This window comes from Brassica napus, chromosome C9, assembly GCF_020379485.1.
Source record: "Brassica napus cultivar Da-Ae chromosome C9, Da-Ae, whole genome shotgun sequence".
NCBI lineage: Eukaryota > Viridiplantae > Streptophyta > Magnoliopsida > Brassicales > Brassicaceae > Brassica > Brassica napus.
In genome coordinates this window covers 26,454,127-26,478,370 of record NC_063452.1, presented here as the reverse complement: position 1 = coordinate 26,478,370, position 24,244 = coordinate 26,454,127, and the positions used below count along the sequence as shown (strand labels likewise).

The 24,244-nt window shown below is 42.8% G+C and overlaps 4 protein-coding genes across 10 annotated transcripts; 2 read left to right on the top strand and 2 right to left on the bottom strand.

The window, feature by feature from the left end:
• Positions 1-5,157: 5,157 nt before the first annotated feature.
• On the top strand, positions 5,158-9,108 carry LOC125592824. Of its 5 annotated transcripts, XM_048768271.1 has the most exons (4): positions 5,158-6,262; positions 7,148-7,321; positions 7,398-7,969; positions 8,051-9,108. In XM_048768271.1, the coding sequence occupies exons 3-4, from the start codon at positions 7,475-7,477 to the stop codon at positions 8,867-8,869; spliced, it is 1,314 nt and encodes a 437-aa protein (XP_048624228.1). In that variant the 5' UTR covers positions 5,158-6,262; positions 7,148-7,321; positions 7,398-7,474; the 3' UTR covers positions 8,870-9,108. The 5 variants fall into 5 exon arrangements, with proteins under 5 accessions (XP_048624228.1, XP_048624226.1, XP_048624230.1 ...); XM_048768269.1 differs by lacking the exon at positions 5,158-6,262 and having other exon boundaries at positions 6,659-7,321; XM_048768273.1 differs by lacking the exon at positions 5,158-6,262 and having other exon boundaries at positions 6,659-7,969; positions 8,051-8,690; positions 8,778-9,108.
• Positions 9,109-9,638: 530 nt separating this feature from the next.
• LOC125592823 lies at positions 9,639-13,642 on the bottom strand. Its single transcript, XM_048768266.1, has one exon. It carries the CDS (start codon positions 13,627-13,629, stop codon positions 9,949-9,951), a length of 3,681 nt encoding a protein of 1,226 aa, XP_048624223.1. The 5' UTR covers positions 13,630-13,642; the 3' UTR covers positions 9,639-9,948.
• A 2,305-nt stretch (positions 13,643-15,947) lies between these two features.
• Positions 15,948-18,502, bottom strand: LOC111201708 (glutathione S-transferase T3-like). 2 transcript variants are annotated; one of them, XM_048768274.1, is made up of 2 exons: positions 18,247-18,502; positions 15,948-18,087 (listed from the first exon to the last, which is right to left on the bottom strand). In XM_048768274.1, exon 2 carries the CDS (start codon positions 17,771-17,773, stop codon positions 16,805-16,807), a length of 969 nt encoding a protein of 322 aa, XP_048624231.1. In that variant the 5' UTR covers positions 17,774-18,087; positions 18,247-18,502; the 3' UTR covers positions 15,948-16,804. The 2 variants fall into 2 exon arrangements, with proteins under 2 accessions (XP_048624231.1, XP_022549717.1); XM_022693996.2 differs by having other exon boundaries at positions 15,948-18,095; positions 18,247-18,494.
• Positions 18,503-18,928: 426 nt separating this feature from the next.
• Positions 18,929-23,861, top strand: LOC106349075 (4-coumarate--CoA ligase-like 7). 2 transcript variants are annotated; one of them, XM_048768267.1, is made up of 6 exons: positions 18,929-20,180; positions 20,667-20,856; positions 20,931-21,076; positions 21,165-21,232; positions 21,313-21,415; positions 23,733-23,861. In XM_048768267.1, the coding sequence occupies exons 1-6, from the start codon at positions 19,182-19,184 to the stop codon at positions 23,844-23,846; spliced, it is 1,620 nt and encodes a 539-aa protein (XP_048624224.1). In that variant the 5' UTR covers positions 18,929-19,181; the 3' UTR covers positions 23,847-23,861. The 2 variants fall into 2 exon arrangements, with proteins under 2 accessions (XP_048624224.1, XP_013644423.1); XM_013788969.3 differs by lacking the exon at positions 23,733-23,861 and adding an exon at positions 21,520-21,862.
• The last annotated feature ends 383 nt before the right edge of the window (positions 23,862-24,244 follow it).

Genomic DNA, 24,244 nt, shown 5'->3' with positions numbered 1-24,244 from the left:
TCAGATGAAGTCAAAACCGATTTTAGGGTTTTAGGGTTTCTAGGATTACGATTCCAAATTTAGGGTTTCTTTAATTCAACTCAGAAACAATCAAACAATCAAACATGTTCTAGGGAATCGATTTTAATCTAGTGATTTATGAGATGATCAATTCTAGGTTATATCAATTTAGGGTTTCATCAAGAACAAAAGGAGTCCATAATCATGAATTAGGAATTTAGGGTTTGTTCTTTCTAGGTTCTCAGATCACGGTATACCTCTGTTTGAAGGGTTGAACCGGACCACCAAGAGAGAGATCAGGAACGGATGAACCTCCATGCTGAAGTGGACGGACGTTTGCTGTCTCCACTCGGGTCGCGGAACGGATGCAGGCGCGAGCTGAGGACGATCGCGGGCCGTCTCAGGTGTGAGCTGTTTCAGACACTGCCTCCTATCGGGTCGCGAGTTGCTTCCTTTGCGAGCGCAAGCTGATCTGGATTGCGAGCTGTCTCACTTGAAACGTGGGCTGGCCTTGTTTTGAACGGGGAGCTGAGGACGTCTGGGATCAGGAACACCTTAGGGTTGGATCTGATCAGATGTATGTAAGCCAGAACTCAAGCAGGAACAAGTTAGGGTTCTTCGCACTAACTCCTCTTCAGCTCATGAAACAATTAAACAAAGGGGTATTAGATTACATGAAACACCATCTTCTAAACAAGGTATCATCAAATAACTGAGGTATGATAAACTTATCTTTCAACATGATTTGAAATTGGCTAGAAAACTTGTAGGTTCGGATTAGGGTTCCAAAGAACTAAGTCGGCGCCGTCTGTTGTTTCTGCAAGTGTGGGCGCGTCTGAGATCGGATTGACGAACGGTTTTCGCAGATAGATTCTTCTCGTCCAGAGCTTCAATTTGATATGTGGCTCGTCTTCTGGTTCCTCGGGGTTGGAGAGATAGATCGATTTGAAGTTCCGCCTGATTTAGGGTTTATGTGTGACGGATTTTAGGTTAGGGTTTTGTCTCAGGGTCTAGAGACTATCGTGCTGATAACGTGTTGTGAACGAAGGGTTTGAGACTGAATATTTTCGTGTGTCTCTGTATATTATTACTCAATCAAAGTGTTCCCTTATATAGGGGTTACAAGGAATAGGAAAAAGGAAAATATCCAAAACCTAATACAACATGAAATAGGAAAAGATCTAAAACAGATAAATGGAAACTTCCTAGATCTAAGGTCGGCCAAAGGATAGGCCGACTCTCTCTCCTCAGCCGCCGACTCTCTCTCCTCTTGGACACGGCTGTGGTTGGGCCTGGTCGTGGCTGGGCCTGGTCGTGGCTGGGCTTGGTCGTGGCCTGAGAAGCCATCTCTTCTTGTCTTGGTTAATGGCAATCCACATTGTTCATAACAGTAAATATATTATAGATATATCGGTTTATTTGTAACGTATTTGCACCTATAATGTCGAAAGGAACTAATTTTTCAGATTGAATCTATCAAGAAAGCTTAACTCAATAGTTACTAAAAAAAAATTCATTGTGTCATTACAGTGAACTGGTTACGTCTCCTTTTGTCATTTGCAAGAAACTGAAGCATGCTATATTCTAATACTCTCTTTTCAGCATTAAGCATGTCCAGAAGGTGATTGCATAAGCCATACACAGATGCACCCAAAATCTATAGGAAAATGAATAACCATTACACTAATGGAACAAAGAAGAAAAAGAACCAAACTCTGGGAAATGTATAGCTCACATGTCTGATCCATTTGGTATATTTGAAAATGAAAGCTTATCAATATCACTGTAGCTTATATTAGAGTGTTTTAATCCATCCAATCCCTTGTTTTTCCAATTAACATGCACCATTGTTGTAAAAGCAACGCAAGCTATGGAGAAAAATTCTTGAACCTGCAAGTTAAAACCATGGTGTCAAGTAAAGGGCTTTGGAGAAAAGAGAAGAGCTTTTTGAGGTTTTATTTATATATGTACCCGAGTACATAGATCCTCAAGTAGACAACATAATCGAGATCTGACGAGCTCTGGTTCTGGCATTTGAAGTGCTTCAGGCATCCAGTTGAGGAATCAAACATAGGACATGAAGTCCAAGTTGATGAACTTGCTTCCAAAGCCACCGGTTTGTATGGAGCTAGTTCTTAGGCCCTTGAGATACCATTTAGGGAAGTAGGCTATGTCGTTTACTGGTTGAATCTTGAGTATAGCAAAAGCTATCAAGAAAGCAATTGATGTGACTATATTTATTGCTTCTGCTACTCCAATCTCGTTTATGGAAGCTATGGGAGTGTGAAGATAATATTTTGTCTTTACCTTCCTGGGAAAAAGCGAACTAAGAAAGGACAAATTCAGACAAAACTGGGGAGTTAAATGCTTTGAGAGTTGATGATGTAAAGAAGAAATAAAACAGATTCAGACAAGAATCACAGTCACAGCCACTATGAACACTGAAGAAACATGATTTGCTTAAAAGTTAAGTGAAGAAACCTGCTTTGGTTAAAACAAAACAGATTCTCTCTTTCATTACCTTCCCAAAAGAGGTAAATACAAAGCTTTCTTGTATATATATGCAACCTTGGGTTTCGCCACTAAGATGCTTACAGGGGCCACTAAGATGCCTTTTTCTGGTTGTTCCTGCCTCCGTAGACGATAATCCGTGCAAACTGACATCGGAACCACGTTCAACCCTTTGATAACGATTAACTAATCCCGGCATCGAGCCAAGAGGATAGCTAGTTGCTATTGAAATGGATGCTATTGTCCTCTCAAATCGGCAAGAAACATTTGGAGATTCGCCATTGTATTCTTCTGGTTGTTGTCGAAGCTGTAATCTTCATTTCTGGATGAAGGGGATATTTATACCCCAAGCTCAAGTAAGTTACTCGAGGAATGCAATGAGTTGCATTGAATGCTGAAATCACGAATAAACGGGGAATAAAGAAGACCCAAACGAAACGTTGCAACGTTCCTCAGAGCTTCTCATCGTTTCTCATCGAAAAAAATCTGCGGGAAGTAAAATTCTCACACCTTAGGTGACGGAGAAACCTATGGGGAGCAGCCCACAAAATTAAACTAAACTCACGAAGGCCCAACTAATTAATTAACTAAAACTCTACGGACAAAATGGCTTTAAAACTCAATAGCCCAATACACAATTTAAGTGCCAGGCGTCATTATTCCCCCAAGGAGAGATAAAAAACTTTATTATATAAGATCATCAACGCAGAAACGTGGGCACAGTTTCATAGGAAACAATTTTTTTGATTTTTATTATATAAAAAAAAAACCAATCGCGAACCGCCACGTGTTAGTGGGGTTCGCGAACAGTTTAAAAAACCAGGCAAGATCGATCCTTATTTCACAATTTATGTAACCGATTTTCTCCCTTTTATGGGGCCCACACCGGTAAAAGCCACTAAAAACCCTTTTAAAAAACCCTGATAATCGTGGCCTAAGAGCATGTTTATTGTTGAGACCCTTAATGTTTCTTAAATTGTCCTTAATGAATTTTTAATTATTAAAATCAAGAGAAGGGACATCGTTAAGAGACCTTTAATTTTAGTGGTTTATTGCTTGTCTCTTAATTAGAGGTTCTTTTTAAAAATAAATTATTAAACATAATTTTATTGAAGATAAAACTTAAACATAGCATTTTAAACATAACATTTTAAACATAGAATAAAAAAAACATAAAAACATAAAAAGTACAAAAACAAACGATAATAATTTCAAAGATGCATCGAAGCTCAATTGTTGTTTTAATCAGTTCCAAATTTAGCCCATATATGTTCGACCAAATCCCGTTTTAGTTGTGCATGCACATTTGTATCACGAATTTCAGTTCGAACACCCATCTGATTGGCAATATTTGTAGGCATTCTCCTTGTTCGACGATCGACATGTGAACTTCTGCTGGCTTCTCCTTCTTCGAAATCTGAAAGATTAAATTGAGTACCTTCATCTCGTTCGTTTTCTACTATCATATTATGGAGTATAATACATGCTCTCATAATCTTCCCGATCTTGACTTTATCCCAAGAAAGTGCCGGATTTCTAACAATGGCAAATCGAGCTTGTAAAACTCCGAAAGCACGATCAACATCTTTTCTGACAGCTTTTTGACGTTGCGCAAATAAGACTGCTTTCGGCACTTGTGGAAGTCGAATAGATTGGATGAAAGTTGCCCAATTTGGATAAATTCCATCGGTGAGATAATAACCCATATGGTACTCATTTCCATTTACCGAGAAATTCACTTGTGGGGCTTCACCATTTATTATGTCATCAAAAACAGGTGACCGATCAAGAACATTAATATCATTTAAGGTACCTGGAGCTCCAAAAAATGCATGCCAGATCCAGAGATCGTATGAAGCAACCGCCTCTAAAACGATAGTTGGTTTTCCCGAACCCCGAGCAAATTGCCCTTTCCAAGCGGTGGGACAATTCTTCCACTCCCAATGCATACAATCGATGCTTCCTATCATCCCGGGAAATCCACGATTCTCTGCATCATTAAGTAGACGTTGCAGATCATATGGTGTTGGTCTTCTTAGATATTCATTGCCGAACACATTTATTATTGACTCTACAAAATTTTCCACACATAACTGTGCCGTGGTTGCACCGAGCCTGAGGTATTCGTCGACCGCATCAAGGGCAGAACCATACGCCAACACACGTATAGCTGCTGTACACTTTTGAAGTGTTGAGAGACCAAGCCTTCCGAGACCGTCTTTTTTTTGTTGAAAGAGAGTCTGCTGAGTTGTGAATGAGAGAATACTCGTCAATTTATAAAGAAAATATACACTTGTGTTACAAGAGGCAAATTAATAATACAACTACGCATGCGATCCACTCTCGTGACTTCAAATAATACAACTACAAGACAAGATAACACTACAAGACAAGACTAGATACAACACTTGCGTGACAACTACAAGACAAGCCAGGACTCTCCACTCCACTCTCCACTCCCGTGACAACTACAAGACAAGCCAGGACTCTCCACTCCACTCTCCACTCCCGTGACAACTACAAGACAAGACAGGACTCTCCACTCGTGACTCCACTCCACTCTCCACTCCCGTGACAACTAGCAACATGATTTCCAAACGTGTACTGTCTCACCTGCATTGACAACAACATCATTTTAGCATTTTTATACAATGACGCTTTGAAAATACATAACAAAACAAATAAAAAGAACTTGAAAGAAACAGAGACTAAACATCAACATCAACATCATTTTAGCATTGCAGATCATGAACAGAAACAGAGAGTAACATAAACTTAACAACAAGAACAAGTACATAAACGACATTAAACAAGAACAAGCAACAAACAGAAATAGAAACAGAACTAGAATCAGAACTAGAAACATAACAAGACACAGAACCAGAAACACAACTAACTAGACATAACGTCAGTGATGAGCTTCTTCTTGAGAAGTTTTTCCTCCTCATCTAGACCCTCTGTTCTCCCAATGAGACCTGTGAGAGACAAGGTTTCACTTCTTAGATTTAGGTTAGGTCAAGAGAGATGAACGAGAATCGTGGGCTGAATCCCGTAAATAAACTTGAAGAATGAATATGATTTTATTGATGAGTTGAAAGATGATGAATACAAAGGAATGTATCTTGAGATGACTGCTAAAGAATACGTAATGCTTTTAATCTAGTACAAAAGTTGATATATGGAAAAGAGATCCCCTTTGTCTTTTATCTTCTCCATCTTTATATAGTCTAGGTTTCGTTGGCAACCCTTCAACTATTCTCCTAGATATTTGGCTTCAATTACGGAGCTCGCTTTAGGCTCCTCTTGACCGAGTCTCTTATGGTGTTAGCTCACTTTCTGTCGTGACCTCTGCTATGATGTCTCCCAGGTCCAGTCGTCAGCTCGGCTTTCAGCTCCCTTTGTTATGATGGGCTTATCGCAACCCACATGCTAGCTCACGCTTATCGGTACCTCACCTGAGGGTCATATTCGGGTCCAACAGTTGCCCCCAGCTTCCGAATAAAATCCTTTGTCTCGGAAGCTAGAATCTAGCTATCGATCTTATCTTTTCGTTAAGATAATGATTAGTTCTTATCCTATTTAGATTCAGCTTACTCGATCTAACGGTCTTTATTACGTTTGGCAGAATCTATGGTTCAGATGGAGAGGGTTTGAAATGACTTTTCCGAATCTCGAGAGGTGATGGGATATAAAGCGGTGAACATTAACTGCTAGCCTTCCACTTTCTCCACGCCTCCGTTCGGTTTTCAAGGTAACTTCTCTCTCTTTATTTTACTGCGATTTTTTTATCTTCCTCGTTACTTTTCTCTGCAAATTCTCTCCCAAACCTTGCAATCGATTTTCTCCTTAACCTTCCCATACTATGGATCATCCGAAAGAAGGTTCCGGGGAATCCGGGATGCCTCCCTCTGCTTCTGGAGCTAAACTACTGAAAGTTAAGCAAGAAATCGGAGCCAAGATGAGGAAGGGGAAAAAGACAGCCAGGGAGGCAATCGCGACCAGAGTTTCTAAACGGAAGAAGAAAGACGATTCTAGCGGGAGCAGTCCTCACTCGCCTTCGTTGCTGAAAAATCAAGACGTGGTTAACCTCATGGTTCAAGCTCTCGCCCAAAAGGAGCTTGGCCGTGCCTGTAATTCTGACGAAACCCCCGAGACCGCTCCGGAGGGTTGGTTCTGTTGCCATGAGAAGTACATCTCCAAGTCTCACTTGAGATTTCCTCTTCCGACCCTACTGCTTGATCTACTAGATCATTATCAGTTAGCCCTTTCCCAACTCTGTCCCTCGGTTATCCGGGTGATAAACGGCTTTATCACTAGGTCCAAAGAGGAGGGGGTTAGCGTCGGTCTTACCGAACTTATGAGCCTCTTTTCCCTGAAGGAAAGCGCCTCTAAGGAGGGTGGTACCGGGACCTACTACCTCCCTAGTCGTCCCAATCATGTTATCTTCAGATTCTCTAGTAGTGATGATGACTGGAGGAAGAAGTATTTTTACGTTAAAGTTGATCCTTCGACGGTTCCTGTGGGTCGGAACCTTAGGGTCACTTGGACTAATCCATCTGGTTAGGAATTCTAGGGATATTTTTTTTTGTTTTATTCATTTATGGCCGAGTAACCTTTTGCTCTGATTTACTTGCAGAAATCGAAGATCCCCCGAAGCTCTCTACCAAGCTCACCAGGGCTCTATACCGCAAGTTGCAACAGAGTCCCTGTACCTGGGTGGCCTACACCACTTCTCGAATAAGTGCAGCCAGATTCCCAGATACCTACAACGCCTCTTTCCAAGATCCCATTCCTGCTGAGAACCTTGAGAGTGAGTTCTTGTCAGAACCTTTTCAATGATTTTATCGCTTTGAAGTTTTTAAACTTAAGGATTTCCATTGTTCCAGTTTCGGCAGGCGATTCGGTTGTATCGATCTCAACTGGTGCTAGTGCTTCGGGAACTGAAAAGTCTCAGCCAGGTGACATGACTCTGCGACCGTCATTCCGTTCTAGGGGTAACCCCTCTAAAGCTGCCAGTGCTTCTCGTGGAAGCGACAGGAACCAAGGAGGATCGTTCCTTATCTCAATGAAGGAAGTTTTGGACGACGGAGGATCCAAACCTGTTGTCGAGACTACTCCAACTGAGGTTGTAGCTCAGGATGCTGCTCCTCTCCCTGAGGTCCAGGTGCCGGAGGCTGACTACCAGGCTCCGAAGGGTACCTCTGAGATCGAGCCGTCGAGACACAAGAGGCCCAGGATCGATCAGGGCGGAGCTTCCATCCGTTCTTCTTCCTCGTCCTCTAGAGGAGGGACTGTTGGGTGGAGCTTTACCCATTCGAAGCCTGGGTCGATCCTGGATGACTCTTGGGGCCTAGCTGCGATAATGAGGCACCTGAAGAGCGTGGGATGTCCCCTTCCAGCGCTCAAGGACCTGACTAACCGAGATGAGTATCTCGATATTGCCCACTGTATGGGTCAGGTACGTGATCTCTATCTGTTATTTGTTTACATTCTTTGGAGACGATGATATATATATATATTTTCTTTGGATTTATTGCAGTTGGCTGGGGCTGTTAACAGGGCCCAGCTCAGGTTTGAGAATGCTCTGTGTGCTGCCCCCAATGCTGGTGAACTTGCTGAGGTTACCGAGATGGTTAAGGCAGCCAAAACCGATCTTGACCAAGCCCGGGTTCGAATTTCTGAACTCGAAGCCGAAGTGACGAGGCTAGGCTCGAAGGCCGATGCTCAGCAAGGAGAGATCGAGAGTCAAAAGCTCGATATCCAGGTGAAGAGCAGGAGGATCAATGATTTAGAGGCTGCTCGAAAGATAGCTGAGCATCAAGTACGTGAGCTCATTGCCTCATCCCGGGATAGCCAGAAGAACAAGGAAGCTGAAGTCAAGCTGGCTGTCAGGGAAGGGAAGAAAGAAGTCGCCGAAGCTTACGGCAAGATCCTGGTCTGTGTTAAGGAGAAGTTTGCTAGGAAGAAAGATGAGGTCGACGCTTTGGTGTACGCTCAGGAGCTCCAAGCTAATGCCGACCTCTTGAAGGATATGCTGAACAACAAGATCCAAAGCGTTGAAGAGGAGTACAACCAATTGGTGGCCTTATTACCAGAAGCGACAACTGCGTATGAGAAGGCTCAAGTCTCTGACTTCTCGGTCAGCAAGCTTCCTCTTCCCCAGATCTCGGAGAGTTCAGGTACTTTCGAGATTAACATGTTTAATCCATCCTTTTCTGGGGAGTATGGCTCTAATTTGGGTTTGATGGCTCCTGACTTAGCTCCAGTCGAGGCAGCAATAGGAGGTGACGGCAATGTGGTCGATGAGGGAGTTCCTGCCGGTGCTGGTGATCCGATTCAGGAAGAGAAGGAAGATTGAGAGCTACGGCTCTTTTAACTTTATGTTTTGTGTTTTTAAGACTTCGGCCTAAGGGCTTTGTTTCGTTATGTTTTGTGACTTAGTGCCTGAGGAGGCCTTTAAACCTTAACGCTTGCTGGATTTCAATAGCCTGGGGAGGTTTTTAAACCCTTTCTTATGTTTAAATCGTGGCTATTATTTCTGTTTTAAGTTTTTGAACTTAACCTCGTTTCATTTAATCATAGTGATTGCGAATCTCAGATGAGTTGTGTGCCGTCATCGTTGAGTCGGATTAGGACCTTTAGTCTTTATTTATGATAAGCATTTAGCTTAATGGATATTCGGTCGTGATAACCTTAAAGAGAAGTTCTTGATTTTAGCTCGGGGACCTGAGTCCGATTCGAAAGGTTCTGGGACCTGGTTGTTCAGGTTCGTAGGAACCTGGATTTAGATTCATAGGGACCTGAGTTAATTCGAAGGACTTCGAGGCCTTTGAAGTTTAACGGATGGAATTGAGGAATTTCGGGATTTTCCTGATTCTTTAGGATTTTAAGACCTTTCGATTTTGATAAGGGTTTCAAGACCTTTTGGTTTTGATTAGGATTTTAGGACCTTGCTGATTGTTAAGGATTTTAAGACCTTAGTTTATGTTAAGGATTTTAGGACCTGATTGTTAAGGATTTTAAGACCTTGGTTTATGTTAAGGATTTTAAGACCTTTGGGTGTATTAAGGATTTTAAGACCTTTGGGTGTATTAAGGATTTTAAGACCTTAGGTTCAGGTTTTAGGGACCTGAATGTATTCGAGATTGTTGAGCTTAGGTCCCGATTTAGGGGGACCTAAATTTTCTTGGAGGGTTTTAAGACCTTTGATGTTTATGAAACTGAATCAATCGTTTTATTAATATCAGATATCAGAGAATACATGATTCAGATTATTTACACAGTAACTATTTTTAGGCTAAGTGTTCTTGGTAACACCTGCCCCTTTGGCTTAGGTGAGGAGGTTGGTGAGAAGAGGTTGGGGCTGCACTCATGACGGAGTTGCCTACGTACCCAGTCAAGGGATCAAGCCAAACGTAGTTCAGGGGTTTTAGGTACCTAATGATAGTATCTTTTGAGGTTCGTGGCATTCCACGATCGGATTTCAGGTACCCCGGTTCGTACCTTCTGGAGTTTGTAAACTCCGGGTCGTACTATGTGGATAATTCGGTAGGGTCCTTCCCAGTTGGTTCCTAACTTTCCAGCTCCCGGTTCCTTTGTTCCTTCGAACACTTTCCTAAGCACTAGGTCCCCTACGGCGAACTGTCGGGGCCTTACTTTGGAATTGTAGTGTCGTGCCATTGCTTGCTGATAATTTTGAATGCGAAGCAAGGCTTGGTCTCGTCTTTCCTCGATCAAGTCGAGGCTATCCATCAGGAGCTGGTTATTAGCTGCGGGATTTGAGGTGCAGAGCTCCCGTCTGAGGCTACCTGCGGTGGTTTCTGCTGGGACGACAGCTTCCATCCCGTAAGCTAAGGAGAAGGGAGTTTCCTCTGTAGCTTTTCGTGGGGTGGTTCGGCAGGCCCATAGTACTTCGGGTAGTTTTTCCGACCAAAGCTCCTTTTGGGCTCCTAGGCGTTTCTTGAGGTTTGCTAAAACTGATTTGTTGGCAGCCTCCGCCTGTCCGTTCCCTTGAGGTCGCCGAGGTGATGAGAAGGTGAGGCGGATGTTCCATTTATCGCAGAAACTTTTGAAGTCGTGGGATATGAACTGTCCTCCATTGTCGGTTACGATTTCGTATGGGACGCCATGCCTGCATACGATGTTTTTCCAAACAAATCCTTCGACCTCGAATCTGTTTATTTGTTGGAAAGCTTCAGCTTCAATCCATTTCGTGAAGTAGTCGGTTAGGACCAGGAGGTTTAGTAACTTCTTTCCTTTCCCTGAAGGTACTAATGGACCTATAATGTCCATAGACCACCTCATGAATGGGTAGGGAGCTGATATGTTAGACAGCTTTTCCGCTGGTTGGTGTATGATCGGTGCATGCCTTTGGCATTTGTCGCACGATGAGGAGTAGACCTCACAATCTGCGATAATGGTAGGCCAGAAGTAGCCTTGTCTTTTTATTCGGATGGCTAAGGCTCTGCCTCCGGAATGGTTTCCACAGGAACCGTCGTGCATTTCCTTCATGAGTTTCATAGCTACTAGGCCGTGAACGCATTTTAGGTAAGGTCCGGAGACACTTCGTTTGTGGAGGGCTGACTCGATTATACAGTATCTTGCTGCTAAAGCTTTGAGTTTTCGAGCCTCCCACTTGTTGGGTGGAATTTTTCCCTCTAGGATGTAATCCATGATCGGTATTCTCCAGTCTTCTCTCCCTACAACTTTGTTGTGAAGAGAGGAGGGAGATTCCTGTTCGGGACCTGGTGCCGTGGTGCCCCCGGAGATATTCGTTGGAGTAGGTTCTGGGTTCTGAGGAATATCTCCAATTTCCTCGTTATCCCCTGTGGTTTGTGTAGCGTTCCTAGATGCGTTTTTAAGAGCGGTGCGGCTTCTTGTTTGGACTTTATAGACAAGTGGCTCCGAGGTCTGGATGGTGCCCCCGGAGGTACTCGTAGAGTTAGGCTCTAGGGAGTCTGAACTTCGGTGAGTACCTTCACTTTTGTCGTTGTTTTCCGGGTTCTGGGTTGCTTTCCTGGAGGTGTGCTTTCTAAAGCTGCGTGTTCTAGTTTTCGGGAACCAGAATGTCGTGAAAACTTGGGTAGCTACCGTCGGGAGGCTGTTATCCTCTATTTTTTCCTTTGGTTTGCTATCCATCTCAGCCTTGGTAGCTATGTCGATACTTGGCTTCTCGATTCCTTCCACGGGTATAATTCGTTTTACGAGAGGGTCGGATGTGGAAGCTAATGCGGCGAGCGCGTCTGCTGAGGAGTTCTCCCCTCGTGGGATCCTCGTTAGCTCGAACTTGTCAAACTGCTTTGTGAGGTTTAGGACGACCTCGAGGTATGCCCCCATTCTTTCGTCCCTTGTTTCGTATTCCCCGTGAAACTGGCTAGCTACCAGCTGCGAGTCGCTGTAGGCGTTTAGCTCCCGAATTCCGAGGCTCAGGGCGAGCTTTAATCCAGCGATTAGTGCTTCGTACTCGGCCTCGTTGTTGGAAGCGTTAAATCCAAGTCTATAGGATTGTTCGATGGTTTCTCCGGCTGAGGAGGTTAGTCTTAAACCGACACCGGAGCCTTGCCTTGACGAGGCTCCGTCCACGTATAGGCTCCATTTCGGAACCTCTGTTTCCTGGTCTAGATGTTCGGATGCTAGCTCAATAACGAAATCGGCGAGGACCTGAGCTTTTGCTGCTGCTCGGGGTCTGTACTCGATGTCGTACTCGCTGAGCTCTATAGCCCATTTTGCTAATCGTCCGGATTGGCTAGGGCTATGCAGAATCGTCCGTAATGGTTGTGAGGTCATTACGATGATCGAGTGCGATTGGAAATAAGGTCGCAGCTTCCTGGCAGCTGTCACGACTGCTAGGGCTAGTTTTTCCATGGTGGGATATCTCGTCTCGGCGTCTATTAAGCTTTTGCTAGTATAATAGACAGGTCTCTGTTCGTTTTGTTCCTCTCGTACTAGCACTCCGCTGACTGCAGCTGCCGACACGGCGAGGTACAGGTACAGTGGTTCTCCTACTACAGGTTTGGATAGTATCGGAGGTTCCGAGAGGTAAGCCTTCAGCTGTTTGAAGGCTTCTTCGCACTTTTCATCCCATAAGAACTTCTTATTATTTTTCAGAAGTTTATAGAATGGAAGGCATTTATCGGTGGACCTGGAGATGAATCGATTTAGTGCTGCGATCCGTCCGGTCAATCTTTGTACCTCTCTGGTCGTTTTAGGTGATGGCATTTCCAGGAATGTCGCTATTTGTTTCGGGTTGGCTTCGATGCCTCTTTCGGTTACGAGGTAACCTAGGAATTCGCCGGAAGGTACTCCGAAGGTACACTTAGCTGGGTTTAGCTTCATGTCGTATTTGTTGAGGATTTCGAAACATTCTCTTAGATGGGAGATGTGGTCCTCCCCCTTTGAGGATTTGACTAACATGTCGTCGATGTAGACTTCCATGGTTTTTCCGAGTTGTCCAGCGAACATTTTATTTACTAACCTTTGATAGGTAGCTCCCGCGTTTTTCAAACCAAACGGCATGACCTTGTAACAATAGGTTCCTCGTTCAGTTATGAATGCGGTTTTCTCTTGATCCTCAGGATCCATCATAATCTGGTTATATCCTGAAAAGGCATCCATAAAGGACAAGAGCTGGTGTCCAGCCGTTGCTTCGACCAAACGATCGATATGAGGTAACGGGAAGCTGTCCTTAGGACAGGCTTTGTTTAAATCGGTGAAGTCTACACAGATTCTCCATTTCCCATTCTTCTTTTTTACTACCACTGGGTTAGCTAGCCAATCGGGGTATTGTACCTCTCGGATGGACCCGGCCTTTGTTAGTCGATCGACCTCGTCGTTGACAGCTTGGGCTTTTTCTAGACCTAGCTTACGACGTTTCTGTTTGATCGGTTTAAAAGTAGGGTCTACATTGAGCTTATGAGTGGTGACATTTGCATCTATGCCTTTCATGTCGCTGGTGGTCCATGCAAAGGTTTTGATATTCTGTTTTAGGAATTCGACGAGCTCCTTTTTGGTTTCGAGAGGTAGCTCGGATCCGATGCTCACCTGTTTCTCAGGATTTGAGTCGTCGATGCTAACTTTTTCGGTGAGGTTCTTAGGGGGACCTCGGATATTTCGTTGCATTTCGCGACTCTCCTGGATCTGTAATTGCTATTGGGGGGATTCTTTTATGATCTCGAATCCTCCCAGGTAACAGATCCTTGAAATCTTTTGGCTACCGTGTATGGTAGCTATTCCGTTGGTTGTTGGAAATTTCACGCATTGGTGATAAGTTGAAGCTACTGCTTTCATCTTATGAATCCAAGGCCTTCCGAGGATTGCGTGGAAAGGGGATGGTTTGTCGACAACTATGAAGTTGGTCATTTTCATGACTCCGCCAGCTATAATTGGGAGCTTAATTGTTCCCAATGAGGTGGCTGTTTCACCTGAGAAACCTACGAGGTTGGATTTCTGGTCGACAATTTCGTAGTCGTCTATTTCCATTCCCTTTAGTGCGTTGTAGAAAATAAGATCGACGGAGCTTCCGGTGTCGATCATGAGCTTAGGTACCTCGTACCCTGCTATATTTAATGTTATGACAAGGGCATCGTCGTGAGGTCTATCGAGGTCTAATGTCTCACTCTCCCAGAAAGAGATCTTAGTGTTAGACTCAGGCTTGGTCGGTTTGGACTGAGTGTTTGACACAGCTTTCCGTACGTGACTTTTAATAGAGTTAACGGAGTCTTGACACACATCGGACCCTCCAAGGATGTAATCGATCCTTGAGCCAGGGCTCGATTGGGGAGGTGGTTTACTCAAGAGGGCCTCGATTTGTAGGCTTTTTCCTTGTGGAAACTTTCCAAGGATCATATCGACTCTCTTTTTGGGAGCTGGGGGTGGTGAGTCTGTTTCTTTTTCAGGTGACCTCTCGCGTTTTGGAGAGCTATCTCTGGGACCTCTCTTCTGATAAGGTTGTGGCTTTTTGAGGTCCACATCTTTTATTTCTCCGGCTGCGAATTTAGCAGCCAGTTGTCGTTGGAGGTCCCAACATTCTTCGGTTGAATGTCCCTTTCGATCGTGGTAAGAGCAATGTTTGCTCTCGTCATAACCTTTGGACCAGGGGGCTTTAGCTGTCGCGGCGACAGGTTTTTCTTCCTTGTCTTCCTCGACTACGTAAGAATGTTCTCCCTGGGTCTGATTATTTCGGGAGCTACCTCTTTTGTGAGGTCCCTTTCCATCGGAGGCTTCGCCTTTCGGGTGACTCTGGGGTTTTCTGTGGAGCTTATCTAATGCTGCCATTTTCCCTCCAAGGTAATGTATCTAGAGGCCTTATGGAGGGCGTCATCGATAGTTGGAGGGGGATTTAGCGTTAGCTCCGAGAAGAAACCTGATTTATACCAGAGACCTCTCCTAAGAGCCTCAATGGCTACCTGATCGTTGGGATTCGAGAGTTTAGTTCTTACTGCTCTGAACTTTTCGATGTAGACTCGCAGTGAGTCTCCCAGTCCTTGTCTGATCTTCCAGAGGTCAGCCTCAGACGCTTGTTTCAGGATGTGAGTTGAATATTGCTTCATAAAGGCGTTAGCCAATTGATCGAAACTGTCTATAGAGTTCGGCTCGAGGCTGGAGAACCATTCGAGAGCTGTTCCGATCAGGTTTTCGGCAAATGTTCTGCAATATCCTGCATCACACTCTTCCTTTGTGAAGTGAGCTTTAACGATAGCTAATCGGAAGGCTCTTAAATAGGCCTTTGGGTCTGCGTTCCCATCGTATTCAGGAATCTTAATTTTTCGAGTATCTCTTATGTAAGAGTTGGCAATTCTATCGGTGAACGGAGTTCCACGAGTCTCCTCAATTAAGCTCTCGATTTCGGGAGCTGAGCTCGTTACCTTGTGAACTTGAGCTCCCAATTTCTGGAGAGCTGCGTGGGTTCGCTCCATGTACCTGCGAATTGCGTCAGGTCCCTCGAAGGGAGGACATTTGGGTCATTATCAGATACTCGGCGAGCAGGTTCCTGGTGAGACCGAGCTCGGTCGTCTTCCCAGCTAGCTGGCGAAATAGGTCGCTCATTGGTCCTTAGGCTCCGAGCGAGGTTAGTGCGGAGAGCTGCAGGATCAGCATCCGTCCTTTGGTATTCGTCTGTGCTTGGGGTTGAAACCCTAGCTTGAAACACCGAAGCTGATGTTCTGCCCCCGGACGGTATGTTGGTTCCTGCTCCAGACCCGGAAGGAGGTGGCGGTGGAGGCAAACGGGTGCTCCCACCGGTGTTTCGATCAGGCATGGAGCTAGTTGTAGCTACATTGCTCCCCATGGTGCTGGTGATAGGAGGGGTAAACGCAGGAGCTGTCCTAGCGCGAGGCGTTTGGAAAGCAGGTTCCTGCCCTTCTGCACCTGGGCTATCAGGGGAGAAGTTCAGGCGCTCTCTAGGGAAGGAAGGGTCAGCTAACCGTTCATGGAAAGTGACTCCTCTTCCCTGGTGGACGGACGGTTGGGTCGTTGCGGATTGAGATCTGGTTATCTCTTCGAACTGTTGCTGCCGTTCGGCTAACTGTTGCACCGTTCGCTCGGTCTCTTGAGCTTTGTCCACTAACTGGAGCATCATCCGACGGATCTCAGAAAGCTGATCTTCCGTTTGGTTCGGAGCGGATTGATGCGATGGGTTATTGAGGGCTGAGGACCCAGAGTTGGTCCCTCCGGAGGCTCTCGGGTTATTTGCCCCCGGAGCAGTGCGATTCGGTGAGCTATTGCTCTGGTTCGATTGATCGGGGTTAGATGGATTCGTTCCGTCTAATGGATTCATCCTTTAAGCTTTAGAGAAAGGGATTCGATTATTTGTCCCCACAGACGGCGCCAATTGTGAGAGACAAGGTTTCACTTCTTAGATTTAGGTTAGGTCAAGAGAGATGAATGAGAATCGTGGGCTGAATCCCGTAAATAAACTTGAAGAATGAATATGATTTTATTGATGAGTTGAAAGATGATGAATACAAAGGAATGTATCTTGAGATGACTGCTAAAGAATACGTAATGCTTTTAATCTAGTACAAAAGTTGATATATGGAAAAGAGATCCCCTTTGTCTTTTATCTTCTCCATCTTTATATAGTCTAGGTTTCGTTGGCAACCCTTCAACTATTCTCCTAGATATTTGGCTTCAATTACGGAGCTCGCTTTAGGCTCCTCTTGACCGAGTCTCTTATGGTGTTAGCTCACTTTCTGTCGTGACCTCTGCTATGATGTCTCCCAGGTCCAGTCGTCAGCTCGGCTTTCAGCTCCCTTTGTTATGATGGGCTTATCGCAACCCACATGCTAGCTCACGCTTATCGGTACCTCACCTGAGGGTCATATTCGGGTCCAACAAGACCCTCAAGCAGACTCATCTTAGCCATACGTTCTTTCACTGCCATATCCTTCTCTCTGATTGTCCACATATTCTGAAACTCATTCATAGTATGCTGCTGTACTTCTTTGTTCTTACCAGTCGCCTTTGCGGCCTTAACACCAAGGGGACGCTTGCTATCAGTGGCTTCATGGGTTGATGAATCTGCAGGATCCTCACACTTCCTCTTCTTTGAACTCCCATCGTTTTTAGCAGAAGTAAGGTCACACCACTTCTGGTCGTTTCTTAGCTCCTTCCATGCGTGTTCTAGAGTGAATCTCTTCTGATGATTGTTGTAGAATATTTGATGAGCTAATTTGACAACATCATTCTCATTTTGCCCACTACTTTTCTCTCTAGTAGCAGCATCATACGCTCCAGAGAACTTTGACACAAGGTCATTGATCCTGTGCCAACGCTGCTTGCAGTGGCTTGGCTCTCTCTGTGCATTATGACTTGCCTCAAAGTAGGCAGAAACTCTAGCCCAAAACCTCCCTGCTTTTTGGTCGTTGCCAACCACAGCATCTTTGCTCGTGTTTAACCACGAGCTGATGAGGACAATATCATCTTGTGGTGTCCATTTCTGTCGTTCTTTTGCCGCTGCATGACTTGAGGCTTCGTTTAGTTTACTGCCTAGGAAAGGAACTTGCGATGAAGATAGTTCAACACTATCTTCATTGTTACCAAAGGAAACAGTTTGTTGACTATTAAGTAGATCAACAAACTTTGAGGTTCCAGTAGATGGATTGGAATCCATAGATGAGAAGGGAATGAAAGCAAGAAAGATGAGAAGGAATGAAAACAAGAAAGATGAGAAGGAGAAGAACACGGTTTGCAATGAATTCAAGAAAGAGGAGAAGTTCATATTTTTATAGACTGAAGAGAAGATAAACGCATTGATCACAAGCATTCAACACAGACTTGACATTTATCTAACACCTCCTTCACACAAGACCATTCATTTCTATCTAACTATAATCTATTTAAGACAAGCATTATCTATGCCTAACCACTTTATTAAACATCTATTTATTACCAACAATTGAAATAAAATTCAACAACAATTCGCAACCCAGCAACGAATATAAACTATGGTCTTTCCTATTCAACAGAGCAAAGAGATTGATTTTATACAATTGAAAAGACCAAAGAGAAAGGTTTTACCTTATGAACAATCGTGGGGGTTTGTCAGACAAAGCCCAAGCTTGAGCTTCGATCATGCCTCTTCATCACTCCATATGAAGACACAAACACAGAAAAAAAACAAAAATTAGTGGATCGAACTTATCTAGATTCACGATGAAATAACATAATCTAAGCCCAGTTTTATTAGATTCCCCGACATGCACAAGCTAAGACGTGCACAAACAAACTCATCCTTACCTTTCCAGCCACCGAGAAGAAGAAGAGCCACGACGAAGAAGAGAGATCTCGCCATTATCCTTCGCCGATGAGACCAACCGATAGAGGGGATTCCGTTTTCCTTCGTCAACAAGACCCGCCTAGAGAGCCACCGAGAAGAAGAACAGCCACGGCGAAGAAGATATATTGCCTTCTCGATCGCCTGGAGAGGAGAGAAGGAAGAGAGAAACAGAGAGATAGAGAAATGAAGAATCGAGACGAAACAACGCGTTCCATTTTTCCTCTCCCCAATTAACTTCAGACACGTGTCTATCAAGAGGCGCCCCTTCGCGTCCGTAATTAAGCTGCGTGTCTTCTTGGCTGTGATTTGAATATTTTTAATCTATTTAATACTAAGGGAAGCTATTAAGAGCTTGCAATAAATATGCCCTAAGATCTGCAAAAAGAAGAGAAGAAGCAAAAAGATCACCCAACTATCTCCATTATACCAATGGTGCATTCTAGTGTTTTACTATTATTTGGAGTCGGTTCTATTATGCTTTTAGTTTAATTTTCGTTGGGAAAGCAGGTTTACACCATTTCTCGGTATCACCAAATTAATGTTGCGCCCGATTTGGAGAGTTTAGTCGGGTAAAAAACCCGGATCACCTCCCAGTTATAAAAAAAACTGCTAGTTTAAGTAAAAAAAAAAACTGGTGGGTACTCGAGATATTCATTTTACTAAGAATTTAGTAACCGTTGACAAATGAAGAAATAAAAGAAAGACTAAAGCTAGCAATCATGAGAAAATGATTATGACTGATTCTAAAACAAATATTAAAAATACTAACGTAACATGTTAGACATTCGTTTCTCAAAAAAAAACATGTTAGACATTCGACTTCTACGTCGAGAAATCATAATATAAAGAAAAGACTTTCCATCTAATCTTCCTCATTCCTCTTCGATCTGAAAAAATGGAGAACTCCGGCTATGGCAGAGACGGCATTTACCGATCACTTCGTCCTACCCTTGTCCTTCCCAAAGATCCCAACACATCTTTAGTCTCTTTCCTGTTCGGTAACACCTCTTCTTACCCGACAAAGCCTGCACTCGTTGACTCCGACACCGGCGACTCCTTGTCCTTCTCTCAGCTCAAAGCCGCCGTGTCTAGACTCGCACACGGGCTTCTCCGTCTAGGCATCCGCAAAAACGACGTCGTGATGATCTTCGCACCAAACTCTCACCGGTTCCCTCTCTGTTTCCTCGCCGTAACAGCCATCGGCGGCGTTTTCACCACCGTGAATCCTTCTTACACTGTCAACGAGGTTTCGAAGCAGGTCAAGGACTGTAACCCGAAGATCATCTTCTCCGTTCAAGAACTGCTCGACAAGGTCAAGACTTTTGATCTCCCCATTGTCCTACTCGGTCAGAGTGATCTTGACTCGAGTTCCAAGATCCTCCCTTTGAACAACGTGATGGAGCTGTCCGAGCCAGTTTCGGATCTCCCTTGCGTGGACGTCAAGCAATCGGACACAGCTGCACTGTTGTACTCCTCCGGAACTACGGGAATGAGCAAAGGCGTGGAACTGACTCATGGGAACTTCATAGCAACGGCTTTGATGGTGACGATGGATCAAGATCTTATGGGAGAGTACCACGGTGTGTTCTTGTGTTTTCTTCCCATGTTCCATGTATTTGGGTTGAGTGTGGTTACTTATGCTCAGCTTCAGAGAGGGAACGCTGTGGTCTCCATGGCGAAATTCGATCTCGAGAGGCTTCTTAAGAATATTGAGAAGTATAGAGTCACTCAGCTTTGGGTTGTTCCTCCTGTGTTCCTTGCTCTCGCCAAGCAAAGTATTGTGAAGAAGTATGATCTTTCTTCGCTTAAGTACATTGGATCAGGAGCTGCTCCTCTTGGGAAAGATTCGATGGAGGAGTGTGCAAGAAACATCCCTAATGTTGTGCTTATGCAGGTAAAAAAAACTTACTCTCTCTGTTGAGAAAATCCGCAAATTTCTGTTGAGAAAATCTACAAAATAAATTCGAAGAAAGCAAAAAAAAAAAAGAAGACTAGTAGGTACCAAAAATTGATTGAAAATATCAGTTGTAGGGTTGTTTATTGATTGTGTGAATGAATAAATCTCAACCTGTAAGATTCTTATTTGTACTTGTCGAGACCCGGCAAACTATTTTCATTTAGAAATTCTATATTTTCTACTTGATCCGGTTTTCTTAATCCTATTTTTACTGGTGCATTGAGATTTTCATATCTTGAATCTAATAACACTTTCATATAAGTTCTGAGTTTCAAATAGACTAAGTTAGATGTTTAGCTAACCCAATGATGTTTTTTGCACGTAGAGAACCAAGCCAAAATGTATAACTGAAGATAACATAGTGAATTTCTCTGGGATGATTATTTGAATCATTGACAAAGAGATGTTTTGTGATTACTTTAGGGTTACGCAATGACTGAAACGTGTGGAATAGTCTCTATGGAAGACCCTAGACGCGGTAAAAGGAACTCTGGTTCAGCTGGGATGCTTGCTTCAGGTATTGAAGCTCAGGTGGTCAGTGTAGAATCTGGAAAGCCTCAACCTCCAAATCAACAAGGCGAGATATGGGTTCGAGGCCCTAACATGATGAAAGGTTTGAAAACATTTTATACCTACACATATATATCCGTACACTTGAAAATCATGTAAAGCCAAATTATGTTTCAGGTTATCTCAACAACCCTGAGGCTAATAAAGAAACTATAGATGAGAATGGTTGGGTACATACCGGAGATCTTGGATACATTAACGAGGATGGTAACCTCTTCATTGTTGAACGACTCAAAGAACTTATCAAATGCAACGGCTTCCAGGTTTTACTTTCATTTCCCAACCCTCTCTTCTAAATTTCTTCTCACTTATGAAATTTTTACGAATGGTTTGATATGTATATATATCTAGGTTGCACCAGCTGAGCTAGAAGGTCTTCTTGTATCACATCCTGAATTACTAGACGCTATCGTTATCCCGTGAGTCATTGATTACAGTTCAATACCAAGTTTGTTCAGTTTACTAAACATGTTTATATATGTATATGTTAACGTTGAAGGTTCCCTGATGTGTATGCTGGTGAAGTTCCTATTGCATTTGTTGTACGGTCACCGAATACCACGATAACAGAGGAAGATATTCAAAAGTTCATAGCCGAACAGGTTTAATAACTTAAACTCAAGTCTTTAGAAATCAATTTGTATCCATGTGTTTGTTTCTTTCTTCTCCAAAGCTAAATCAACTCTCTTTGTTTGCTTGCATTAAGGTTGCTCCTTATAAAAGACTACGAAGAGTGAGCTTCGTTAGCAGTGTTCCAAAATCTCTAGCTGGTAAACTCTTGAGAAGAGAACTTCGGGAGCAAGTAAGATCCAAGATGTGAAGAAGAATCTTCTGTACCGAAGAACACATATCAGAATCGCTGCCTTGTCTTCCTCTTTTCTCTACTATTTCAAATTAAACACACAACTCACTATAAAGTGAAATAATAATCCAAGAATCAACGCATGCATTTATCTTTTTCCATATTACTTATTTCCAGTTATTTCATTGTCAACTCTTGTTTTTTAATAAAACCACTTTGATGTTAAATTTCTTAAAGTTAGCCCATGATAAAAGGTCTAATTATAGATTAGGATGTCCATTCGGATTCAGCTCAGGATTTGTTTTAAAAAGAAAAAAATTGATACATCATTCATAAGTTTTAATTTATTATTTTCTAAATCAGATTCGGTTCTTGTTCGATTCTATTCAGATTAATTTCTTCTGATATATGGAATCACCCAAAAAGAAAAAAAAAAACTGTTTACATGGTTGGTTAAGAGATTAGACATGTACTAGTTGCCATTTTAGAAGGATTAACAACAATTTTCTTCATCTACCAGTACCACTAGCAACACCATGCAGTACATCCAAACTTATTTGCCATTAAACTATTCAATTTTTCACAATTTTTTTCAAACTAACCAAATTACATTTTGTTTAGCAAAATTGATTGTCCATCCAAGAAAAAATTTAATTTGACCCTTATTCCTTATATGTGGTCATATATCTCACAACAGCACCTTGTCAGAATTCAACCGATTGATTTTTTGGACTCGATATGTCGTCCTAAAAGGGAACCGCAAGTACTCATCTTAGAAAACTTCCTCAGATCGATTTGTCGTATTGAAAGCGAACCATGACTCACTTTCTATGAACACTAATTTTAGAAAAAGAGAGATGCATCGTTGTGGTTTTAGGAAAAATGTGTTTCATGGTTTACGTGTAAGGAATAAGGATCGGATTTAGGTTATAATTGGGTGGACAATCAGTTTTACTAAATGTGATTATGTTAATTAAAAAAAAAATTAGCTAGGTCTGAGTTATCTTAATCCTATTTTTACAGGTGCATTGAGATTTTCATTTCTTGAATCTAATAACAATTTCATATAAGTTCCTTTTAGCTTGGTCTGAGTTTCAAATAGGATTTTCAAATAGACTAAGGTTAGATGTTTAGCTAACCCAATGATGTTTTGCACGTAGGGACCCAAGCCAAAATGTATTACTGAAGATAGCATAGTGAATTTCTCTGGGATGGTTATTTGAATTATTGACAAAGAGATGTTTTGTGATTACTTTAGGGCTACGCAATGACTGAAACGTGTGGAATAGTCTCTATGGAAGACCCAAGACGCGGGAAAAGAAACTCTGGTTCAGCTGGGACGCTTGCTTCAGGTATCAAAGCTCAGGTGGTCAGTGTCAAATCTGGACAACCTCAACCTCCGAATCAACAAGGCGAGATATGGGTTCGAGGCCCTAACATGATGAACGGTGCGAAAACATTTATTATTTTGAAACTTAAGGTGTGAAAACATTTCATAACTATATATATCCTTGCATTAGAAAATCATGTAAACGAAATTATGTTTCAGGTTATCTCAATAACCCTGAGGCAACTAAAGAAACTATAGATCGAAATGGTTGGGTACATACCGAAGATCTTGGATACATTAACGAGGATGGTAATTAACCTTTTTATCGTTGAACGAATCAAAGAGCTTATAAAATGCAACGGCTTCCAGGTTTCACTTTCATCTCCTAACGCTCTCTTTTTAATTTCTTCTCACTTGTGGAATCATTAACGAATGGTTTGGTATGTATCTAGGTTGCACCAGCTGAGCTAGAAGGTCTTCTTGTATCCCATCCTGAATTACTAGCGCAATTGTTATCCCGTGAATCACTATTCAATACCAAGTTTTTTCACTGTCCCAAACATGTTTATATATGTATATGTTAACGCTGAAGGTTCCCTGATGTGTACGCTGGTGAAGTTCCAATTGCATTTGTTGTCCGGTCACCAAAGAGCTTGATAACAGAGGAAGATATTCAAAAGGTCATAGCCAAACAGGTAGACTCAAGTCTTTAGAATCAATTTGTATCCATGTGTTTGTTTTCTTTCTTCTCCAAAGCTCAAAATCAACTATTTTTGGCTTTCGTTAGGTTGCTCCTTATAAAAGACTACGAAGAGTGAGCTTTGTTAGCAGTGTTCCAAAAACTGCTGCTGGTAAACTCTTGAGAAGAGAACTTGTTCAGCAAGTTAGATCCAAGATGTGAAGAAGAAGATTCTTCTATTCAGCCGTTCTTTGAGAAAGGTTTTTTACCAAAGGGTATAAACACAACGATTCTGGCTTTAATTCCAAAAACTCTAGAGGCGCGGCATATGAAAGACTACCGGCCTATTTCTTGCTGCAATGTTATCTATAAAGTAATCTCAAAGATTATTGCTAATCGACTCAAAGGAACCTTACCGGAGTTCATAAGTCTGAATCAGTCCGCATTTGTCATGGACCGATTGCTCCTAGAGAACTTTCTTCTGGCAACTGAGCTTGTCAAGGACTATCACAAAGATTCAATATCTCGCCGATGCGCAATCAAGATTGACATATCGAAAGCTTTTGACTCTATTCAGTGGCAGTTCCTACTCAATACATTGGCGGCGATGAATTTCCCTC